The sequence below is a fragment of the Cololabis saira genome, chromosome 4 (assembly GCF_033807715.1).
Source record: "Cololabis saira isolate AMF1-May2022 chromosome 4, fColSai1.1, whole genome shotgun sequence".
NCBI lineage: Eukaryota > Metazoa > Chordata > Actinopteri > Beloniformes > Belonidae > Cololabis > Cololabis saira.
In genome coordinates this window covers 12885369-12909858 of record NC_084590.1, presented here as the reverse complement: position 1 = coordinate 12909858, position 24490 = coordinate 12885369, and the positions used below count along the sequence as shown (strand labels likewise).

The following is a 24490-nucleotide window of genomic DNA, read 5'->3' as shown; positions in this document are numbered from 1 at the left end:
TTGTGTGCACATACCAGTGTCGGAGTAAGGGACTGGTCACGATCCAAGGTTTTTTATTCTGGGTATATACCCAACTAAGCCAAAACTACAAAATAAAGAATCTAGACTTGTAGATATGTGTATATTACAAGCGAAACGTATCATTTCCCTTAATTGGAAGAATGTTGATGGACCAAGAATCGGAAGATGGATTAAAGAGATGGCTTTAAACATGACAATGGAAAAGATAACCTACATTATCAGACGGAAGCAACATGTTTTTGACGACATCTGGAGACCTTTTATATGTTTTTTAAGACATGATACTAATGTTGGTAACTTACTTCAGCAGGAGGAGGCTTAGAGGGAGTAGAATATTCATGTGGGGTGATATAATGGCCTGAAAATGTCCTTGAAATACATCAATGTCATAACTGATCTCAATATTTGTATGCATGCATTTGTATGTATGTCTGTATTCACACGGGCATGCGTATACTGTATACTGTATCACATCCAGGGTACTTATTTAATGGATATCTATGTTTAAGTGTTTCTTAAATCAATACTATATCTATTAATGTTTTTCCCCCTTTTGCTCTATTATTATTATTATTTATTTTTTTTATTTATTTATTTTATCTTATTTATTTATTTATTTATTTTTCCTTTCTAGGGGACAAGGGGATGGGAGGGAGAACGGGGAGAAAAAGTTTGCTTTGTTGTCTGTAACAGTGACTGATGTTTGTCTTGTTAGAAACTGCAAACGAAAATCTAATAAATACATTTAAAAAAAAAAAGGGACTGGTCACCTTGGCTCGCGTGTTGGCCGTGAGATCATCGCTGACCTGGCGGGACAAGCAAAAAGCAAGGTTTATGGTCCGCTCATTAAGGCTGGAGTTCAAATCCTTGCTTCTGAAACAGTTGGTTAAAGTCGTCTGACTGAGGTGGAAACAGAGAGAAGTTCCCACCAGTAAATGGACAGAAATAAAAGTGGTTTCATTTTTTTAAATTTAAATCTGTGAGATGAACACTAAAGGTTGTTCAGTTTCTACTCATCACTAAGAAGTCCCAGCATGTCAGTGAATGCGGGAAACAAGTCTTTTTCAATTGTTCTGTATTGTAAAATTGCATTCAAGCAAGGAAGAGAACATGAGTCACCATGACTAGGTCAATATCTCAGGCCACCTTTTCTCACATTTACCGCCACCTCTTAGGGAATTTGTATTTGCAGGAAAAGGGAGGGTTTTACACAATTTTAGACCGCAGTTACCTGTCAGACTGCATGAACCCCAATGATGAACTCGGGATAATGACCAAATGAGGTGACTGCTTCACTGCACTGTAATTACATCCACATGATTGGGCCTGTGGATTAGGCTTCCTGAATCTGTCCACACAGTCTCCTGAATGTTAGCAACTAAAGCCATATTCTTAAAAGCTGCAATATAGCTCAAATAGGTCTGTACTCTATGCTTATGTAATTGAGATTAGTGATGAAGTTTGATGAATTTTCAGATATAAGATTGTTATTCATGGTTGTTGTTGTTTCCTCCAAGAATTCTTACCTTATGAGACAGACTGGATGGCATTAAGCCTTACTTTGCTTTACTTTGTCATATTGTCGTGTAGCACAATATGTACACAGCAGTAGTATCAGTTAACCTGTCCTAACCTTCCTTTAGGACTCTGTTCACGTCAGCGTTTTCAGTGTGGGATAGTGTTGATAGGCGCGCCCTCTAGTGGATGAAATGACTATTGCACAAACTTGGACACAACGGACATGCAGCTCAACATACAGTATTACATTAGGCTGAATAATCAATTTTTTTAAATTACATATTTAATTTTAAATGTATTTAATGTATCCATCCATCCATTATCTATACCCGCTTTATCCTTTGCAGGGTCACAGGGGTCTGCTGGAGCCTATCCCAGCTATTTCCAGGCGAGAGGCAGGGGTTACACCCTGGACAGGTCGCCAGTCCATTGCAGGGCCACATACAGGTAGGGTTGCCACCTTTCAGAAATAGAAATAAGGGACGCCCTGATTTCAGCAGCGCAGGAGCCAAAAAAAAGCCCCAAAACTTCTAAATGAATAAAAATGTGTTTATTTTATATGAAAAAACAAAATGCTTTGATTTAAAGTTTAAAGTGCTTTAATAGCATTGAACTTGCATGACTGTACAGACAGACAACCATACTAGCAACTGAAATAGCCTCCTATGCTACGTATGTCCACATCAGCCCAGATGTATAATATAGATACAGGTGAAGAATATGGTGTAAAAGTTAATTTATTCAATAATTCAACTAGAATATGGTGTAAAAGTTAATTTATTCAATAATTCTACTAGAATATGGTGTAAAAGTTAATTTATTTCAATAAATATGGTGTAAAAGTTAACTTATTTCAATAATTCAACTAGAATATGGTGTAAAAGTTAATTTATTTCAATAATTCAACTAGAATATGGTGTAAAAGTTAATTTATTTCAATAATTCAACTAGAATATGGTGTAAAAGTTAATTTATTTCAATAATTCAACTAGAATATGGTGTAAAGGTTAACTTATTTCAATAATTCAACTAGAATATGGTGTAAAAGTTAATGAAAATACAGTACAAATCGTGTCCCGTATTAGTTCAATAAGGGACGCAACAGTTTTTTCTCAAATAAAGGACAATTCCGTATTTTACGGGACGGGTGGCAACCCTACATACAGACAAACAATCAGACACACTCACAATCACACCTACGGGAATTTAGAATCATCAATTAACCTACCATGCATGTTTTTTAGGAGGAAACCCACGCAAGCACGGGGAGATGTGCAAACTCCACACAGAAAGACCCTGCTGGGCCTGGGAGTCGAACCGGGGACCTTCTTGCTGTGAGGCAACAGTGCTAACCACTAAGACACCGTGCTGCCCTATTTAATCTATATCAAATATAATTAATTTTATATTATCAAAGTCATTTGCATGACATCTCTTGGGAAAATTGCAAATTTTGGCAGCAGATTGTGATTAAACCTATATATTTTGTTTTTCTGCAGGTCATTAACCGCAGCAGGAGCGTGCATGCAAGCCTTCAGCCTTTGAGTGACAGCAGATCTTGGGTCCACACGCAGTACAAAACACAAACAAATGCCTATGAATAACTGAGAAGCTTTCGCTGAAGAAATACACAAAAATTCCCAGTGAACAAGTTATTTATTGAGCGATTTCCCAATGATTTGTGACAAAACAATAAATTACATAAATATTACAGAGATTAAACAGTGTACATATAAAACATGTCAAAGGATCTGAGTCAAATAGATATTTTTTATTGGCAATCACGACATGTTTAATAGTCAACCTCAATTTAGCGACTAAAGCGTGAAACACATTCCTCTGTTGCATTTATAATTTATTGTTCTTGTATTTTAAATAAAAAATACCTATTTTCCCAGATAAGAATGTTTATAATAGTGTTGCTCACCAATCTAATGGAAAATAATCAAGTATGTATTGACGAGAAGTCAAATGTTGAACTCCCAGAGCAGACGAGACGAGAAAAGTGACCTGTTGCAGACACGATAACGATATCTGTGGTGAAATGTATAGTTCATATATACATGTAAAAAAAAATAGAAATATTAAAACATCTAATATATTTGTGAGGAAGTTATTGGGTTTCAGCGTTCTGTGTCCAGCACTGCCAACGTTACACTTTATTCCCACGAATAAAGGCATCTCTCCATTTCCCTGCTCAGATACTGCACTGCATCTTGTCCGATTACAACGTGTCTGTATGTGTTCACTCGCCATATAGCCAGCTATATTCATCTAAAGTTTCTAAGTCGTGTGGGATGACTGAAGTCCACCTCGTCAGCAGTTGAAAATGGAGTTGATTCTCATAATGCGAAGGACCTTCCTTGATGTATAGCTGTACTCGTACTGCACGTGATCGTGAAAGAAATACAGAAATCCTGAAAGAGAACAGAGGAGAACTGTCAGGGAACACTGCACAAATGGTCTACCGCACAGGAACGACGTGTTATATTACTGATATCTTGTGACAAAGCAGCAAATTGCAACAAACTGAAAAGTACTTGAGGTTATTTCGCATGAGGCAACATTGTATGGTAAAAGAAACTCATTAAATCTAATTGCCATACGATTCTACTCTGAATAAAACAAAGATATGTATTATTACATTCAGGCTAGGAATGGGCGATAGTTTACCGTTCACGATAAACCGTCAAAAAAATTCCCCACGGTAAGAATTTGTCATCTCGCGGTAAAAATGATACATTCCCGTTGATGACGTTTTTGTGTAAAGATGATTTATGGTTCTGTGTTAAATCCACGCACAACGTATGGGAAGGAAGGAAGGAAGGAAGGAAGGAAGGAAGGAAGGAAGGAAGGAAGGAAGGAAGGAAGGAAGGAAGGAAGGAAGGAAGGAAGGAAGGAAGGAAGGAAGGAAGGAAGGAAGGAAGGAAGGAAGGAAGGAAGGAAAGGAGAAAGGAAGGGAGAAATGAGGAAGGGAAGAAGGAAGGAGAGAGCAGGAGGAAAGAAGGAAGGAAAAAAAGAAGGAAGGAAAAAAGAAGGAAGGAAGGAAGGAAGGAAGGAAGGAAGGAAGGAAGGAAGGAAGGAAGGAAGGAAGGAAGGAAGGAAGGAAGGAAGGAAGGAAGGAAGGAAGGAAGGAAGGAAGGAAGGAAGGAAGGAAGGAAGGAAGGAAGGAAAGAAAGAAAGAAAGAAAGAAAGAAAGAAAGAAAGAAAGAAAGAAAGAAAGAAAGAAAGAAAGAAAGAAAGAAAGAAAGAAAGAAAGAAAGAAAGAAAGAAAGAAAGAAAGAAAGAAAGAAAGAAAGAAAGAAAGAAAGAAATGAGCCAGAAAGAAAGAAAGAAAGAAAGGAAGATAAATTCCCGTTGATGACGTTTTTGTGTAACAAACATGGCGGATCTGAGAGCGAGATGGATTTATAGTTAAAAAGGTGGAGTTGAATTGGTATTTTTTTTATCGTTATCGGGATAAATGCCAGAAATTATCGTGATACATTTTTTAGTCCATACCACCCATCCCTAATTCAGGCCAATAGATTCTCCAAAATGTTTCACATTTGAACTTTAACTCTACACAAGAGATATTTTCACAGTACCATGGCGATAGGCAGCAGCATCAACCTCGTCGTCCATTCCTGGAAAGTCTTCCTCAATAGACCGCGGGTAGCCAGTATCCATGGTGCCCGCTGCTTCATCGTAGCTGTAGGAGACCAAGAACAGAAGAAGTGACGTGCAATAGCATATTAAAAGAATGACTTCTGATCTGCTAGAACCAATGAGTGGCATGAAACATACCTCCAATAATGTTCCTCGCTGAAGAGCAGAGTTTTCCCAGTGTCACTGATGTGCACAGCTGCATCAACTTTCCTTACGGTCTTGGGGAGCCCCAGTTTGTGTATGTATTTTGGGTAGCCATCCACGAGGTCATAGCCATTCAAAGCCCACATCTTAATCCCTGTTGAAACACCAAAGAGAGCGTTAGTTTACACGTACTTTACCAAATAGTTAAGAGACAACCAGAAATGATATCTGACCCACCACTGAATATGATGACTAAATCCTTCTCTGGGTTCTCATAAGCTGCATCCACTTTTTTAGGGATGGAGGGCCACGTGGACTTGATCAGTGTCTGCTCGGGCTCGACCGATTGGGGACGGAGACGCCAGTAAAATCTGCAACGAGGTGAATAACGGTATTAGGAGGAATACAGGTTGATCGCATGGTGGAAAAAAGCCGTTATGGGAAGCTCAATTCAAATTGGTTGCGGTAGCTCGTGATCAGATATAACTTTAGACTAGTTTATAATAATAAAGATCTAAAGTACAATCTTCATAAGTGGCTCCACATTCAGAGGTGTCAAGTAACGAAGTACAAATACTTCGTTACCTTACTTAAGTAGACATTTTGGTTATCTATACTTCACTGGAGTAATTATTTTTCAGACGACTTTTTACTTTTACTCCTTACATTTTCACGCAATTATCTTTACTTTTTACTCCTTACATTTTAAAAACAGCCTCGTTACTCTATTTCATTTCTGCCTTTAAAAAAAAACTATCCAGTTAAATTGCTCCATCCGGATAGAGTGAATTTGGTTGTGGTTGTTTCAGATGTTCTTGTCCAGTTTTGTTCTTACATCCGTTCCCTCAGATTCCTGCAACTAAACTTGGATGTACATTCCAATAAAGGTTAGGATAAATGATAACATGCCTCTGAAGTTTGACTTTTTGCACCATTACAATACTTATAGGCAACTAGTCATCATATCTCCTGCTCTCTGAAACACACGTTAATGCTCAATAGTACACATATATGGTTCTTTAATATATTTGCATTATATTAAGATGCATTCATTTTCAATGGCTTTTGTCCTTCATGGCTTTTTTCCCCCTTACATTACTTTTACTTTTATACTTTAAGTAGTTTTGAAACCAGTACTTTCATACTTTTACTTGAGTAAAAAACTTGAGTTGATACTTCAACTTCTACAGGAGTATTTTTAAACTCTAGTATCTATACTTCTACCTGAGTAATGAATGTGAATACTTTTGACACCTCTGTCCACGTTACTATTACATCACAATAGGAGCAGGCTCTCAGGGTACCTGTCTTTGAAGATCATAGTTTCTCCTCTGAGCTCTGTGACGGCATCCACACTCAACATGGGGTCACATTTGTCAGGTGCGTCAGGCCTTGGCTTCACTTTCTTGTGGTCAGGGTTGGGACCTGTGATTGACATCTGGCATTAATGCACAACGCTATCTCCATGAAGAATTAAAAAAACAATCAATTCTCTAACGATTGCATTCATTTTAATGATCAAATCTAAATACAGGTAACGTAATCTCCCCACCATACAGAGCCTGAATGCCTTCAATGTCGTCTTCAGACAGTGGGAAGTCTGTCGTGTACATATAGATGGGGTACATCAGGGCGCCTGCGTCCCCTGAATGGGACATCCCGAGGGCGTGGCCCAACTCATGGGCTGCCACTATAAACAGGTTGTAAGCTGCAGAGACAAGAGGTTTGATCATAGTGTTGTAGGTTAGCAGTGATCGGGAGATGATTTATCCACTTTATACGTTAACCCTTGTGCTGTCTTTGGGTCAAGGGAGGGTGAAGGGAGAAAAGAAGGAATGAAGGAAGGGAGAAAAGATGGAAGGGAGGAAAGAAGGGAGAAAAGAAGAAATGAAGGAAGGGAGAAAAGATGGAAGGAAGGAAGGAAGGAAGTAAGGAAGAAAGGAGAAAAGAAGGAAGGAAGTAGGAAAGGGAGTAAGGAAGGGAGAAAAGATGGAAGGGAAGAAAGAAGGGAGAAAATAAGAAATTAAGGAAGGGAGAAAAGATGGAAGGAAGGAAGGAAGGAAGGAAGGAAGGAAGGAAGGAAGGAAGGAAGGAAGGAAGGAAGGAAGGAAGGAAGGAGGGAAGGAAGGAAGGAAGGAAGGAAGGAAGGAAGGAAGGAAGGAAGGAAGGAAGGAAGGAAGGACAGAAGGAAGTAGGAAAAGGAGTAAGGAAGGGAGAAAAGATGGAAGGGAAGAAAGAAGGGAGAAAAGAAGAAATGAAGGAAGGGAGAAAAGATGGAAGGAAGGAAGGAAGGAAGGAAGGAAGGAAGGAAGGAAGGAAGGAAGGAAGGAAGGAAGGAAGGAAGGAAGGAAGGAAGGAAGGAAGGAAGGAAGGAAGGAAGGAAGGAAGGAAGGAAGGAAGGAGAAAAGACAGAAGGAAGTAGGAAAGGGAGTAAGGAAGGGAGAAAAGATGGAAGGGAAGAAAGAAGGGAGAAAAGAAGGAATGAAGGGAGAAAAGATGGAAGGAAGGAAGGAAGGAAGGAAGGAAGGAAGGAAGGAAGGAAGGAAGGAAGGAAGGAAGGAAGGAAGGAAGGAAGGAAGGAAGGAAGGAAGGAAGGAAGGAAGGAAATAAGGAAGGAAGGAGAAAAGACAGAAGGAAGTAGGAAAGGGAGTAAGGAAGGGAGAAAAGATGGAAGGGAAGAAAGAAGGGAGAAAAGAAGGAATGAAGGGAGAAAAGATGGAAGGAAGGAAGGAAAGGGAGTAAGGAAGGGAGAAAGGATGGAAGGGAAGAAAGAAGGGAGAAATGAAGGAAGGGAGAAAAGATGGAAGGAAGGAAGGAAAGAAGGAAGGAAGGAAGGAAGTAGGAAAGGGAGTAACGAAGGGAGAAAAGATGGAAGGGAGGAAAGATGGAAGGAAGGGAGAAAGGAAGGAAAGGAGGGAGAAAAGGAAAGAAGGGAGGGAGGAAGGAATGGAGAAAAGGAAAGAAAGAAGGGAGGGAAGAAGGAAGGAATGGAGAAAATAAGGAAAGAAGGAAGGAAAAGCAAAGAAGGTAATAAAGGAACGAATGACGACAGGGAGGTAGGAAGAAAAAGGAGTAAAGGAGGGTAAAAAAGGAGGAAAAGAGGAAAGGAAGAAGGAAGGAGAGAGCATGGCAGGAGGAAAGAAGGATAGAAGAATTGGGTCATTTTGACCCAAAGACAGCAAGGGTTAAACATTTGAAAAAACGCTGACCTGATGAATCTTTGGTCCAGTGTTCGTCTTCATCAAAGTGTGTGTCTCCTCCCAGGCCTTGGCCGGGGGGGTAGGCGTGAGCCAGCAGCCCATCCGGCCCGTCAAATGGATTATGGTCTCCGTGCTCTTCACAATAAAGGGCAGATAAATAATTAATACCGGATGAAACCACGACCAGGGGCGAAAATCCCGGGGGGGACAGGGGGGACAAGTCCCCCCCATTAGTAAAGCTGTCCCCCCCTAGAATAATTTGAGACAGAATTAATAATTTTGGAACAATACAGTAGTATTTAGTAGTGATGCACCAAAATGAAAATTTGTGGCCGAAACCGAAATCGAAAATAATAATAAACAGTAAAATCTCATTACACTTAAAACAAGAGTCATCACCAGAAAAATAACTTGTTATTTGACAATTTTCACCTGTTTCAAGTAAATTTTCACTTGAAATAAGTAGAAAAATCTGCCAGTGGAACAAGATTTATCTTCTCATTACAAGCAAAACAATCTTGTTCCACTGGCAGATTTTTCTACTTATTTTAAGTAAAAATCTACTTGAAACAGGTGAAAATTGTTGTTTTTGTCCAGTGATGAGTCTTGTTTTAAGTGTAATGAGATTTTTTTTAACTAAAAATGAGACATTTTAACTAGAAATAAGACAAATATTCTTGTTAAGATTTTGGGTTTTTGCAGTGTATTATGTCAGATGTGCTGTATTATTGCCACCTTCCACCTAATACCATTGTTTTGTATTGCTCTAAGAAAGGTCTTCTGCCTGTTTGCGAGATAGAGATGAAAATGTCAAAATGCTGTATTAAAGGAAGGCTAAAACTTTTATTCCTTGTCCCCCCATGGATTTATTCTCTAAAATTTTACTGTTTATTGTCCCCCCCAACTATGAAACGGGATTTTCGCCCCTGACCACGACCATATGAGACTTTGTTACTTTTCTTACCTTTCGATCCAAAACTGATCATGATGTCGGCGTTGCCGTGGTGAAGCCTCTGAAAGATCAAAGGGGTGACAGCAGCCCAGATGTTCAGCGCCTTGCGGATGGCTCTGTCCACATCAGGTTTCTTCAGATCTGGTGTATAATTTAATATCCTGGGGCATGAGGGGACATAAGATAATATGTGAAAAAGAAAACACCCATATCACCAGCTCAGGTGTTTAAAAAGTAATTTTTCTTGCCATTTTAATTCATATTCATACGTATCATTCAAAGCAAACCTGAAAGTTACTACGTTGTTTTCCCATTTGAGGTCTCGAGGGAAGTGGTTGTACTCCCCAATATCTGGGACCCCACATCTGGCTTGGTTCATTATCTCCAAAGTATTTTCATCCAGATTCCCTGTGACCTGGAACCAAATATGTCAAATAAGTTCAAATGTTTTGCTCGTGACCTGCAGGAAACGTACGACTTAGCGGTCCGTTTCATGACTGCCCATCCTGAAAGAGTGAAAATAAGTGCAGTGTTCTGTTTTAATGTCAATTACTGATAGTTTTTCAACAAGGAGAACATCTAGTACTAATTTGATGTTTTAGCTCATCACCTTGATGTTGAAAAAACTTTGCATTTCCTTAATCTGGGTCTCAAAGGCACCTGATGACGTCTGTCTTCCTTGTAAACCAGGGGGGAGACGGTAGAAGCGTCGAAGGTATTTCTGTTTGAAAGAGAACGAAGATTATCTCAACGTAAGATCTTCCATCAGTCATGATACAAAAGTCAAATTAAGGCTGAGTTGAACCACGGATCTCACCTCTGCCAAGAGCCGGTCGTCTACATCCCGAGACGAGGGAGGATGAGCCCAGGAGGGAGCGACCAGCAGCAGCAGCAGAAACAAAGTTGTCATTGTTGTTGACCCTGAGCTCTCCAAAGTACTCAATGGGGTCTAACTGCCGTGAGGGGTATTTATACTGATTTGGTCCATTTCCTTTTTTTTTTGTAGTGATTCATGTAAAAGCACCTCGCCACTTCCTTGTTTGTCTGTCCGGGGAATGTGCTGTATATGCTTGTGTGGTTAGGAAATTGCTTCAAACAGAACAGAAATACTGTGATAAAAAATCTCCCAAATTTCTCCCAAACTAAAGATTTCTGAAGATATATAATGATATAACAGGTTTAGTGATGGAAAACTAAGCTCTTGTCTTATCATCCTTCTAAACTTGATAGAATTATAATTGTTTATACGGTATATTGTTTGTTTTTACAGAAATTAGTCTCACCTTTAATTTAATGAGACGCTAACAACACTAGTTGTTTATCTCAAAATAGGGGATTCTGCACTCATGCTGCGCTGGTCTCATGATAATCTTGTGCCTGATCCGTCTTATTTTTAACATGTTTTATGACGCATGGCATCAAACACACACCAGATTAAAGCCAGACAGTGTAAAAACCACACCAAGCATCTGCTTTTTCCTCTTGAGTTCAGGTTTCGTCACTGTTTTCAATGTTCTGTGATGCTGACTAAAAAACTTTGTGATATGAAAACTCATATCCTGTCTAGTAGTTGTTTGGGAATAATTAAACGCAGCCTCTGAATGCATGTGTCTTATACCGACAGTGTTATATGATTCAGAGTTACCAAGTTTACTCACAGGTTTTTAATGTTTAGGATCTGCAGGACACTCAGTCTCAATGGAGATGCAATGTAATCTGAGATGTTTGTGATTTTATTTCCCAGCAGAGAACAGGGATGGAAATCCCAAATTACGGTGAATGTTCTTTCCTAAAAGTAGGAGAGCTAGACGACACTTTCTAAAAATAATAAAAGTTTCCTTCAATGAGACTGAATGTAGGGCAGCAGTGCCTTGGTGGTTCCTGGCTTCAGACCCAGCTGAGCCTCTTCAGTGTGTAGTTTCCTTGTTTTTTACAGGTGTTCTGGCTTCCTCTCATGGTCCAAAACCAAAAAGAGAATCAAAGTTATTATTCTGAACACTTTGATGAACTAAAAAAAAAAGAAATATTAGCCGGTTAAAGAACAATAACTTGTGATTCTGATATAAGCTTGTTGAAATCTAACAAACCGGAGCTTTTGTTTTTTTTTAAATGCAACGACGTAATCATTTAGTGAATTCATCGTTACCGTCCACTCCATAATCAGTCCATAATTTACAAAACTAGGTCATTTACACAGCTCATATGTTACGTGAGGTACTCATGCGACATATCTTTGGAAAGCTAAGATTCTTGTGATTCCACCAATATAAACCATTTCAGGATATAATGATAGCAGCTGGTACATATCAACACCACAAACAAACAAACAAACAAACATTTGCGCAGATGACGCAACTTACCGATGAAGCCTCAAAGAACTCGTCTGATCAAATGCAATCCATGAAATCACTGCAGCGAATCAAACGTGCATCCGTGATTTGACTTTTTATATGTATTTATATATATTTCAGCAATGTTGATAGTGAATCTGGATATATGATAGGATACCTGTAAGTGTCAGCTTTCATTAGAGGCCAGAATTATGACTTTATGTTGAAAGGTTCAAGAGTTATGCCCATGGTTATCCAAGTGTCTTTTTGGCATCTCCAAATGGCCATTTTTGGAAAGGTTTAGACATAATCTTACAGAAACATGTGTAAAAACACCTTGAAGGCCCAGCCACCCATGCACACCTATTGTTCTTAGACTTCACCTCTGCTTTTAACACAATCCAGCCCCACATTTTAGCCTCCAAATTGTTATCAAATATTCATCTGTGCCCCAGTATTGTTGGCTGGATTTTTAGATGTTTTAACAAACAGACAACAGTGTGTCAGAGTGAATGGTGCTCTGTCCGACGTCCTCCTCTCCTCCACCGGTTCTCCACAAGGCTGTGTCCTCTCACCTATTTTATACATCCTGTACACTAATGATTGCAGAAGCTCCCACCTGAACAGACATGTCCTTAAATTTGCTGATGACACAGTCATAGTGAGTCTGCTGCAGGGGGAGGGCATAGTTCCTGGACCAGTGGTGGACGATTTTAGCCACTGGTGTGACTAGGGCTGGGCGATATGGACCAAAAGTCATATCTCAATATTTTCTAGCTGAATGGCGATACTCGATATATCTCGATATTTTTTCTGTGCCTTAATTGGGGTTTCCCCCAAAGCATTATAGCATAGCATCTCTGTTAGCTTCATTTTTTTCTGAGGCAAACCCTTAAAAAAACAGTCAGTTTTAATACAAAGCCTCGTGCCAAATGTCACACAGGTACCTTTATTAACAGAGGTCTGCACAATATCAAAATGTATAAAACAAATGAAATAAAAATAAACTGCCTGCATATATAGAATAAAAATGCTTCTTGAATAAAATAAAACAAATATCCCTTTCCTGTATAACAATTAAATTAAAATACACTGTGCAATGAATACAATGTAGACAGTAACAGGCAGACTTTTCCACTGAGGTTGACAGTTGTGCAAATAACAAAACATTTGTGCAAATCTCAAATAAAACATTCAAGTCAATTTGTCACAAAATAAGCTATATCAAAATCATTAAATCGATATAAACGATATTGTCTCGTACCATATCGTGTTTGAAAATATATCGATATATATTAAAATCTCGATATATCGCCCAGCCCTAGGTGTGACGATTCTTTTTTAAAATTAAATGTGACAAAGACCAAGGACATGTGCATTGATTTTAGGAGGAACCCAAACCCACAACCCTTATCTGTAATTAAGGGGGAGAGTGTGGAGCGAGTCACAAATTTTAAGTACTTGGGTGTGGTCATCGACAACAAGTTGTCTTTTAATGAGAACACAGATGCTGTGTATAAAAAATCACAACAGCGCTTGCACTTTCTCCGGATGCTTAACCGGTTCGGAGTATGCAAGAAATTAATGATCATGTTCTATCACTCTGTGATTGAAGCTGAAACTGAAAAATGATTTTATAACTCACGCCATCACCCAACTTAATTTAAAACTCAATAAATGAACACCTGTGAACTCCACTCCCCACACTCCACCCTACATCCTCAGTCCCCCCCCACCCCCAGGGTATTTGTGTGTACTTTGTATGCTGTGTCCTAGCTGTGTCAATGTGCTCTGTGTTTTTGTGCCTTTTATGTTTTATGTTTCTTGGTTTTATCCCCCCCTGTAAAGTGAATTTCCCCTCCGGGGGATAATAAAATTAAATTGATTGAATTGATTGATTAAAATACAAATTTTTTGTGATATTGTTATCAAATTTGAAATTGCACTAGATAAGGCTTCAGGCTGTAGTGCCATTGTGTTTTCCAGCTAATAAGTCACAGATTCACTCATCTGCAGACATCTGATTACAAAACCAATTTCGAGCTGAAATAAAAACCTTCTATTTCAGTGTGTTGAAACTTAGATTACGCAATGCTAGCAGTTACAGTGATTCTGACAGTTGGGGGGAAAACTTCAGAGTGACCATCCATGTACTTCAAACGGTTCAAGAATAGCTTTCAATTTACTTTGGGTAGCCTATGCCTTGGATAGGCGGTTTAGGCAACTTTTACAGGAGTGGCAACAGTTAAGCAATATGAAAGTGCGTTTAGGACTAATCAATGTTCGGCAAAACAGTCTTAAATTCAAACTTGGTAATTCAGCCACATAAAACAATGAGAGTTGATTCAGAGAGGAGTATGTAATAAAAAAACTAAAACAATATGGACCCCTCTATGTCATAAAATTGAGACAAGTGTTTTACTTTGTATTCAAATATTAATTACAAATCCATTTAAAGGGATGTCTTGATTATTTTTAGAAATTGTCATCTGGTCTGTGCCGTCTTACATCCCTGCTACTGTCAAAGATCACCTAAAATAACTTTGGACACCCATCACGTCTCATCACAACAGCATATCACCTCGTGGCCATATAGCAACAAAAATGGACAACATCTATAGGATGAAGCAGGTCACAGAGCTACACTATGGGAGAAAAAGTGCAACGGTTCCTTTGTGTGGTTTTGAGGCGGTTAAACTTGCAGGGCTACGACTGGAGTTTGACCAGAGCATCAGTTACGTGACCCACAGGCTTCTGAAGACCCGTTATGAGGTCTGATTTTCCTCGTACCGCCCGCTTCCATGTTACCCAGGAAGCTGACAAAAACATGTCCACGGCAAGTCAATCAAAGTGAGCTTCAGCTACCAACTCCTTCAGCTGATCCCTGCTGAAATAGCTTCCACCATGTTAACAGCAGAAAACCACATTTTAGGTGCAGTATTTTTAACACTTGCGTTTAGTCGATGCTCGCTGTGTATAAACTGCTGATTACTTCACTCAGCTTTGTAGCATGATGGTGACTGATGAGCAGAGGTGTCAAGTAACGAAGTACAAATACTTCGTTACCTTACTTAAGTAGAAATTTTGGTTATCTATATGTGGCAGGGTGGAGAGGTTGATGGGACACGCGCACCTGTGTCCCATCAACCTCTCCACCTTGCCACACTATACTTCACTGGAGTAATTATTTTTCAGACGACTTTTTACTTTTACTCCTTACATTTTCACGCAATTATCTGTACTTTTTACTCCTTACATTTTTAAAACAGCCTCGTTACTCTATTTCATTTCGGCCTTTAAAAAAAAAACTATCCAGTTAAATTGCTCCATCCGGATAGAGTGAATTTGGTTGTGGTTGTTTCAGATGTTCTTGTCCAGTTTTGTTCTTACATCCGTTTCCTCAGATTCCTGCAAATAAACTTGGATGTACATTCCAATAAAGGTTAGGATAAATGATAAAATGCCTCTGAAGTTTGACTTTTTGCACCATTACAATACTTATAGGCAACTAGTCATCATATCTGCTGCTCTCTGAAACACATGTTAATGCTCAATAGTACACATATATGGTTCTTTAATATATTTGCATTATACTAAGATGCATTCATTTTCAATGGCTTTTTCCCCCTTACATTACTTTTACTTTTATACTTGAAGTAGTTTTGAAACCAGTACTTTTATACTTTTACTTGAGTAAAAAACTTGAGTTGATACTTCAACTTCTACAGGAGTGTTTTTAAACTCTAGTATTTATTTTATTTATTTATCCTTTATTTATACAGATAAAACACTTGAGTCCGAAGACTCATTTTCAAGTGTGACTTGTTCACATCCACAAAGTTGCATAAAACATAAAAATGAGACATGACAAGATATGACAGGACATAACACTTGAAACTGATGCAGAGTGGAAATGACAATACACTATAACCGTTAAATAGCTGGAAAATAGAGATATCAGGTTAGTACACTAGCCCCAGACAAAAATAAAACTTGTAGAACACAGACTAGCTTATGTGCTTTAAATGCTTAGCTGCGGCAGAGGTCATCTAGTGCAAGTACAAGATAAAGATGCACTCTCCATGTCTCTAAGCAAAAGCTTAAAACTAGCAAGGGGAATCAGGTTCGTCAACTTCAGACTCTGTTGCAAGGAGTTCCAAGCGGACGGGGCTGCAAAAGAGAATGCCCTTTTGCCTTTCTCTGTGCGGACCAAGGGGATCTATACTTCTACCTGAGTAATGAATGTGAATACTTTTGACACCTCTGCTGATGAGGAAGTGATAATGGCTGACCATTGGCTGAGCTGGCTGTTAATCAGTGATATTAGAAATAAACTTACAGTTTCATACAAATTACCTTGACATGGTACAAAACATGTAACCCCCCTCAGAGATGTCATGGATGTGAAATCAAACAATAGAGTCCAAAACGTTTTTTTGTTTTTTTAACTAGGCTGGTAATATATTGATTTCTGCCCTAAAGTTGGACATTTTAACACAGGGGTTAGTGGAGCTTGGCTTGCTTTTATCAGCCAGCCTCTAGCAGTCAGTCGAGGATCTGCAACAAATCTTAGAACCCCAACCCAGAAATTAGATGGCTGGCGCTTGAGTTTTACACAAACCAGGAACTGAAGAAAGATGCAGTTCCTCAACAGCTCACTAAGGGCTGCCTCCAAAACCCAGGCGATATCCTTTGATCGCCTTGTTAAAATGTGCAACTTTGTGTGAGAAACAAACACATTTACAGCCTGGTTCCAGTCTGATTTTGGCATCATTAGGGAAGGTAATGTATCTCATCAGGTAAAACCATATAAAGTCTATTGAGTGATGGGTGGCTATGTTAACAGCTAGCTGTCATTTAACATGGTCCGTAATGAATATGGATAAAACCATTTTAATTAATCATAAGTTAGTGTGAGCTGAGGAAAGAAAGCTTTGTTCCAAGCAGCCTCCAGGTTTCCACCTTTTTCCCCAGTTTTGGATTAACCAGGGGTCGGGCAATGTCTTCCTTTTCAAGCTGGCTCCACTAAAGAGAAAATCAGCCTTTAAGCTGCGTCATCAGAAAACCTATGAGAATATCACATAGGCATTTGCGACCACTGGCTGCAAGGAAAGCACCAACTCTGTGCCAAGAAACCTGGAGCTACACAGGCCCCAAGACCTTGCTGGGCCACATGCGAGAACTGCTACGTCATGGGCAGGGAGCTTGATTATTCAGCCAAAACAGTGCAACCACCACATTTAAACAACCTCGGCGAGTTTCATTCGTTTAGTTACAACAGCAAAGAGTCGAACCATGCAGTCCAAATTGAAGCAGCAGTGGAGCTGTCAGGATTTGACATTTCCCTGTTTTGTTTTGTGTTTCAGTCTGTCTCTGTTTTCCCATCTGCCCTGATCGTCTGCACCTGTGTCTCGTTATCCTTTGTGTACAGGACTGTCTCCGAAATTAGAATATTGTGATTTTCTGTAATGCAATTAAAAAAACAAAAATGTCATACATTCTGGATTCATTACAAATCAACTGAAATATTGCAAGCCTTTTATTATTTTAATATTGCTGATCATGGCTTACAGCTTAAGAAAACTAATATATCCTATCTCAAAAATTAGAATATTCTGTGAATCTTAATCTTAAACTGTAAATCATAATCAGCAATATTAAAATAATAAAAGACTTGCAATATTTCAGTTGATTTGTAATGAATCCAGAATGTATGACATTTTTGTTTTTTTAATTGCATTACAGAAAATAAAGAACTTTATCACAATATTCTAATTTTCTGAGACAGTCCTGTATATTTAGTCTCGTCTTTCCCCTGCTCCGTACTGTTTGCTCCCTCCATGTTCTCCTCGTCAGTTCTACCCAGTTTTCTTGTTTATGTTCCTGTTTGGTTTTTACGACGGAGTATTAGGGCCAAACTAAGACAAAAAAAAAATTTAAATTACGAGAATAAAGTCGTAAAATTACGAGAATAAAGTCGTAATATTACGAGAATAAAGTCGTAATATTACGAGAATAAAGTCGTAATATTACGAGAATAAAGTCGTAAAATTACGAGAATAAAGTCGTAATATTACGAGAATAAAGTCGTAATATTACGAGAATAAAGTCGTAATTTATGAGAACTCTGAGCAGTCTTCTCCCTGTGTTAAAATGAGGAATATTGAGCATCTTGTGAAGTTATATTTTGGTATCGGTTTCACAAATAAGGAAATACTTAATCTTTTGGCACATCAGCATGGAATTATTATCAGTATAAGGACTTTAAAGCGATTGTGCAAACGACTGTGTCTATTTCGAAGAAGGAACCACACAGACTTGGAAGAAATTACGTCTTTTGTGGAAGAGGAGCTGTCTGGTAGTGGTCGACTGCAAGGCTATCGGTGGTTACATCTGCGTGCCATTCAAAGAGGTTTTGTTGTTTCTCAGGAAACAATGAGGATGATCATAAAGATTTTGGATCCAGAGGGAGTGGAGCTCCGGCGAGCGCGGCGTCTCCGACGTCGGCAGTACAACAGCAGGGGGCCCAACGCACTGTGGCATATGGATTCTTACGATAAACTGAAGCCGTATGGCATTGGAATTAATGGCTGCATTGACGGATTTAGCCGTCACATAATGTGGATGGAAGCATATTACACAAACAGTGACCCAAAAGTAATCGCAGACTACTTTATAAACACAGTGACACACATCGGAGGCTGTCCACAGAGGGTCCGAGCGGACCCAGGTACGGAAAATGGGCATGTCAGAGAAATGCAGCTGTTCTTGCGGAGGAATCACCAGGACCATTATGCGGGAGAAGGAAGCTTTATTTACGGATGCAGCACGGCCAATCAGCGGATAGAGTCATGGTGGGGGATCTTGCGTAAACAGAGTGTGCAATTTTGGATGGACATTTTTCAGGCCCTCAGAGATGATGGATATTTCACAGGTGACTTATTGGACAAAAACTTGATGCGGTTCTGCTTCCTCAACCTTATCCAGGTAATTGCTAAATAAACTACATGATTATTTACGTTATTCTGTTTATGAATGAAAATAACAAACATTAATACAATCAGAGAATCCGCATGCTGCTGAAAATCTAAATTGTTTTGTATTGTCATGGCAACGTGTACACACGGGTCTTATCAGCGACACCTACTGGTTGTACAAGCCTACTGGTTGTACAACACTATTTAGGTGTGCACAAAAAGTTTCCTGTAGCAGTGTCTTCAAACATATTGTTGATGTAAAAGTAAAAAAACCCAGTGTGACATAAGGATGGCTTCTCCAGTGCGTACCAGTCTAGATTGTTAAAATATACTATCCTTTTTAATTTGAGTTTTAATTGAATTTTATTGTCATGCAGGATGAACTGGATGAGGCTGTAAGAACATGGAATACCCACCAAATCAGACCAAGGCGTGCACATGGGATGCGTGGAGGACGCCCTGTTCTCATGTTCAGCATGCCACAGCTGTATGCAGGAGAGGACAAACTCCAGCCTGTTCTGGAGGAGGAAATAGCTATTTGCAAGGAGGAATGCACCCCAAAAGGGCAGTACCCCTGTGATGAAACAATTTTTGAGCTTTGCATTCTCCTTATGGATGAAAATGGCTGGGATGCTCCTTTGGATGCATATGCTGCAGCAGAACTGTATTCACTACTAAGAAATTAGATACTTGAAAATCTTTAATTTGCTGTAATGTATTATCAAACCTTGCCTTGGTGGATCTGCCTAAGAGATGGGAGAAGTATGCACAAACTCTACTTTTGTAAAATTGGTATAACCCCACTGTGAAAATTCTTGTTCTTTGAAAATGTCACTTACATAAAAGTCTGTATCATCCGAAAAAGTACTTTAAGTATAAAATGAAAAAGTGTTCATAGTGCATAGTGCAGTCATAGTACACCCCTGTGAGTTGATACAATATTTCCCTCTGGTTTGATGTAGATTTGAAGAAAACCGTAGCATGTAATGGAAATTCTCATTTAAAGTACACCTAAGATTTGTATTTGAGGAACTATTGTCTGAGTGAAAGTACTGTATATAAAGCCCACTGCTACAAAATAAACATTTCAAATCTTTCTCAGATGGCTTTAATCTTTAAGAAATCAATGAACAATTAAAGTAAGTAACAAGTAAACAATCTCAAAAATATTACAAACTTAGAAAAAATGGCCATTGAATATAAAACTTCCTTACACAAGGTATTTGCAAATGACCCAAAGAAAACTCACTGTCTTTGAAAACTTTTGTCTCTACTTCAACCATTAGCATTGTAACAACATCATCATAACTGAAAGCTTAAGTGTGTAACTTTTACAGATAAATGGATGTGAGTTACATTCAAGCCCTTGCCAAATGAGTTCACGTAATGCCTATTACCACTAGGTAAATCTCTCTGTATTTCACAGTATACAGTTTTTCCCAGCAGTGGCGGGAATATCTACCCAGAGGACAGGTTTAAAAACTCTATATACTGTGAAATACAGAGAGATTTACCTAGTAGTGATAAGCATTACATGAACTCATTTGTCAAGAGCTTGAATGTAACAGACATCCATTTATCTGCAAAATGTATGCACTAAAGCTTTAACATTCACTCAGTTTCTCTATAATCAAGATAGTGAACAGTGAGTGCCATAGAACAGGCTCTTCTATTAGCGTATGTGTGGCTTAATGTGTGTGTCTATATGAAGAACATGGCAATGCATGTGTTTGTGAGAATAACTTCCACTGTATTTAAAAGTGAAAGCAGTCAGACTCCAAACCTTGATATCATAACTCCTGACTACACAATATCCATTACCCAGACATTGCTCTCTAGAATGGAATTGAACTCACTTCGGAAGTCAGGGAAATGATCATAGCTGTCCAACAGTTCTAAAACCATCCCACATGTATGTGCAATTGGCCTTCTTGTGAAACTGGTCTGAATGGTAAACTCAACCTTAATAACCATAGATACCAACAAATCTGATCCGGTGCAGAACCTCAAAAATCTCCCAAGCTTTTCCTCAGTAAGTTCCCTGACGTATCTTTTAAGGTGCTGTGCCACCTCTGCCTGCTTGGATGTCATCCCTGTAGGAAAGTTTAATATTCCTGCTACTTTCTTTGGGGTGGGTTTGAGGTCACTGTACATTTTGGTCAGTTCCCCAGAGTTGAGATGAATCTGTGGCTGTGTGATCTCCCTCCAGCAGTCAATGACGAACATTGGTTTCTGCACAAGTTCCTTGTGAGATATTTCCTTCAAGATTTCTGGAAGATTAGCAGCAGTGACCCTCTTCCTACATTCATATCTGTCAAGCACTTCAAGGAGGTCATCGTCATCAACAGAGCTAAAATCATCCAATGCAGTCTTTAGGACATCTTGTTCTTGTGAACTCACAAACTGAAGAAAGCTTGTCTTCAGGTCACTGTGCACTGCCCCATAAAGCATTTCCTCAAGAAAAGGAGGGGCAAGTTTGATTGGCAAGTACTTGCAATCTTGAAATCCTTTCAGAAGAATTCTCCCAATTGCTTTCCATGTAGCAGCACAGAAATCATGCCTGAGAAAGGGCACTTTCAAAGTTGTTCCAAGAGTACAACGTTCATAAAACTCTGCCCAGAAGCTACTGTAGACATCTCTGATTACACCAGATCCGCTACCCTTCTCTACTGAGTTGTCAGGAAGTAGACGTCTGACTTTCAGTGTTTTGTTCAAGATCTCTGGGTCAGAAAATGCATCTATCATTTCGATGAAACTGTTTGAGTGATGCAAGACCAAAATTGTTTCAGGCAAAATATTAAGAGGATTTTCAGGTAACTCATCAGGTTCATAGATCAGTGTGTCACTGAGGTCACTGAAGTCATCGTTCACTGTTTGCTGTGCACCAAAAATGATCTCAGGATCAGAGTCGTCCTGTAAAATAGCATAGTTCTTGTCCACAGAAAAAGCCATGGGATCACTGATGACAAGTGCTACTGTTTCTTGACTTGAGCTTGCAGGGGTTTCTCTGGTTACTGAAGAATCTGTGAGGACTTCTTCAGAAACAATGAACACCTCTGGAAGGAAGTCATGGGGCTCATCTTTGGAATCCTGCTGATAATTTTGGTCCACTGATTGTTCATTATCTGGCTCTGACACACAATCAGCATTGCTAAGGTTATGATAATCAGACTCTTCACTTAGCACTGATTTTGGTTGAGTTGATACGTAGAAGCGCAGAAGTGGCAGTTTAACAGTGTCGTAAATCATGTCAATGGAGACATCCTTGGGAAAAGGATTTTGCTTGAAATCCCAAACATCAAATTCAAAATCAGATTCGTGACCTTTGCTGGATTCTCCATCTGGAAAGAATAGTGACTTTCCTTGTTTTAGTATCTCATGATATCCTGACTGAATGTTAACTGAGATCTTTCTTGTTCCCCCACCTTGCTTTGCTCTGATCTGTTTTGTTATTTTGCCATCAGTGTGTACCCATCCTATTTCAATATTTCTTGTGGACGTTTTTGCCTTAGCTTTTTTGGTTTTGTTGGAGGTTTCTGGCTCCTCCTCCCTTGTTTGGTTTTCCTTTCTAAGTTGTAGCTTCTCCCTTAGCTTTTCAAAAAGTCCCTGCTTTCGCTTCATTGAGTATGTTTGATGCTTGCAAAAGTTGAACAAAGCAATCCTGTCTCCGTATGATGGAAGATATTTTGCCAGTTGAACATCTTCCATTTGCAGGATGACCTCTCTGTCAATCTGTAAATAGGGAAGACACGTGTCTGTTAACTTAAGATGTAAGAGGACAATAAAGAGGAGGAGAAGGAGAGGATGAGGAGAGGAGAAGAGTAGGAGAGAAGCAGGAGGAGGAACAAAAGCCAAAAACAGTGCGTATTAAAAATGTCTCCTACACATTCTGTTAAATCCAAATCATTTCTGGGTAGGAAAATATTTTTTCTGATTTCATTGCTCAAGGAAACCAGGAAACTAACTAGCCTAATTAACTAGTTAATCTTGTACTCATAGCAGTACCTTTTGCTCTTCAATGCAATTGATTGTTTCCTCTGAGACACCTCGACCTCTCAGGAAAGTCACAATTTCCAAAAGTTTCTCTGCCATCATGGATCTGTGGAGTAGAATAAACAATGGGACAGCTTAATTTCAGTGAGGTCAGGATTCACAGACGAGAAGAAATGGAAGGATAAGTATGAAAGAACTATGATAAATAAATATGCAGATATGTCATGTATAAGAATTATGAAGACTCCCTGTACATTAATTGCACAGGTTTAATTTTAATATGGAAAATCAGAGTATTTGAACATTATCATATTATTGCTAGCACCCAAGGAGACTTGGAAACAGTGTCAAACCTAGGTAAAGATCACAGCACTGTCCACTTATTAAAAGGTGAAACTAGGTACCAGTGGATAATTGTGCTTGTGTTTCTAGTAGGGCTGCTCAATTATGGCAAACATGATGATCATAATTATTTTGGTCAATATTGAAATCATGATTATTTAACACGATTAATCATTGATTTTTGGAAACATCATGCATTTACTGAACTTTAAAAAAAAGTATTTTTAACAGTGAGTTTCATTGAAATACAAAAAGGCAAAAGCAAAGCTGGTGAGAGAAATGAAACATTTTTTGATTATTTCATGGTAAATTAAGACATATGTCTTCCCCTTGTCCTTAACTGGTCTTAAATCACCATAATATGCAGTATATAAACAAAATGGCAATTTCAGTAGGTTTATATCTCGCCTTCTGCACAATACATACCTACTGAATACAGAACCATTTTGAATGATTTCGAAAATATTGGTAATAAAATGTACAGTATAACCAAATCATGGTTATACTGCAGTATATTTAATTTGAATTAATTTAAACGTAAAACGTAAAACATGTAATAACGCAATGTAATAACGTAACGTTACTGTAATGTAACGTGCAGGAATGGCAAGTCACTTATAGGCCTACAGTGGGTCATGGACCGGAACATTTGACAATAACAACAAATGTAGACCATAACCCCAGTTAATGTCTCACATCATACATGTATCTGTTGTAACGTTAGGCTAAACGCCACATGACAGTCTCTCATCATGTAGCATCAAATAAAGTAATGTTAACCAACTTGTCAGCCTTTTGGCTCAGCCAGCAAAATTGTATTCATAAAATGTTTAACAACGAAATTATCAGTATATTAGCTTACCTGTTGATTGTAGGTACTGAGACGAAGAGGCTGCAGCAGTAGTAGATCTTCTGGGCTGCTGGGCTCAGGCTGAGGCTGCTGTTAGGTTGAGCTGCTCACATCGTGTTCAGGCTGCTGTTGCTTGTGACTTTATTCTCGTAATATTACGACTTTATTCTCGTAATATTACGACTTTATTCTCGTAATATTACCACTTTATTCTCGTAATTTTACGACTTTATTCTCGTAATTTTACGACTTTATTCTCGTAATATTACGACTTTATTCTCGTAATATTACGACTTTATTCTCGTAATTTTACGACTTTATTCTCATAATATTACGACTTTATTCCCACAACATTAGGCTATGACTTTATTCTCGTAATTTTACGACTTTATTCTCGTAATTTTACGACTTTATTCTCATAATTTCTATTTTTTTTTTTGTCTTAGTTTGGCCCTAATACTCCGTCGTAGGTTTTTGATCATGCTCAGCAGCGTTTTTGGTTTTGTTTTTACAAA

General features: G+C 38.8%; 2 protein-coding genes across 2 annotated transcripts; both read right to left on the bottom strand.

Annotated features, from left to right (window-relative positions):
* Positions 1 to 3176: 3176 nt before the first annotated feature.
* Positions 3177 to 10408, bottom strand: mmp13b (matrix metallopeptidase 13b). The gene is made up of 11 exons (XM_061720217.1): positions 10301 to 10408; positions 10094 to 10204; positions 9771 to 9898; positions 9496 to 9644; positions 8541 to 8666; positions 6884 to 7039; positions 6636 to 6756; positions 5569 to 5702; positions 5326 to 5485; positions 5127 to 5230; positions 3177 to 3956 (listed from the first exon to the last, which is right to left on the bottom strand). The coding sequence occupies exons 1-11, from the start codon at positions 10391 to 10393 to the stop codon at positions 3856 to 3858; spliced, it is 1383 nt and encodes a 460-aa protein (XP_061576201.1). The 5' UTR covers positions 10394 to 10408; the 3' UTR covers positions 3177 to 3855.
* Positions 10409 to 14519: 4111 nt separating this feature from the next.
* LOC133442491 (uncharacterized) lies at positions 14520 to 22915 on the bottom strand. Its single transcript, XM_061720499.1, has 3 exons — positions 22796 to 22915; positions 20647 to 22522; positions 14520 to 14629 (listed from the first exon to the last, which is right to left on the bottom strand). The coding sequence occupies exons 1-3, from the start codon at positions 22883 to 22885 to the stop codon at positions 14520 to 14522; spliced, it is 2076 nt and encodes a 691-aa protein (XP_061576483.1). The 5' UTR covers positions 22886 to 22915.
* Positions 22916 to 24490: the final 1575 nt, after the last annotated feature.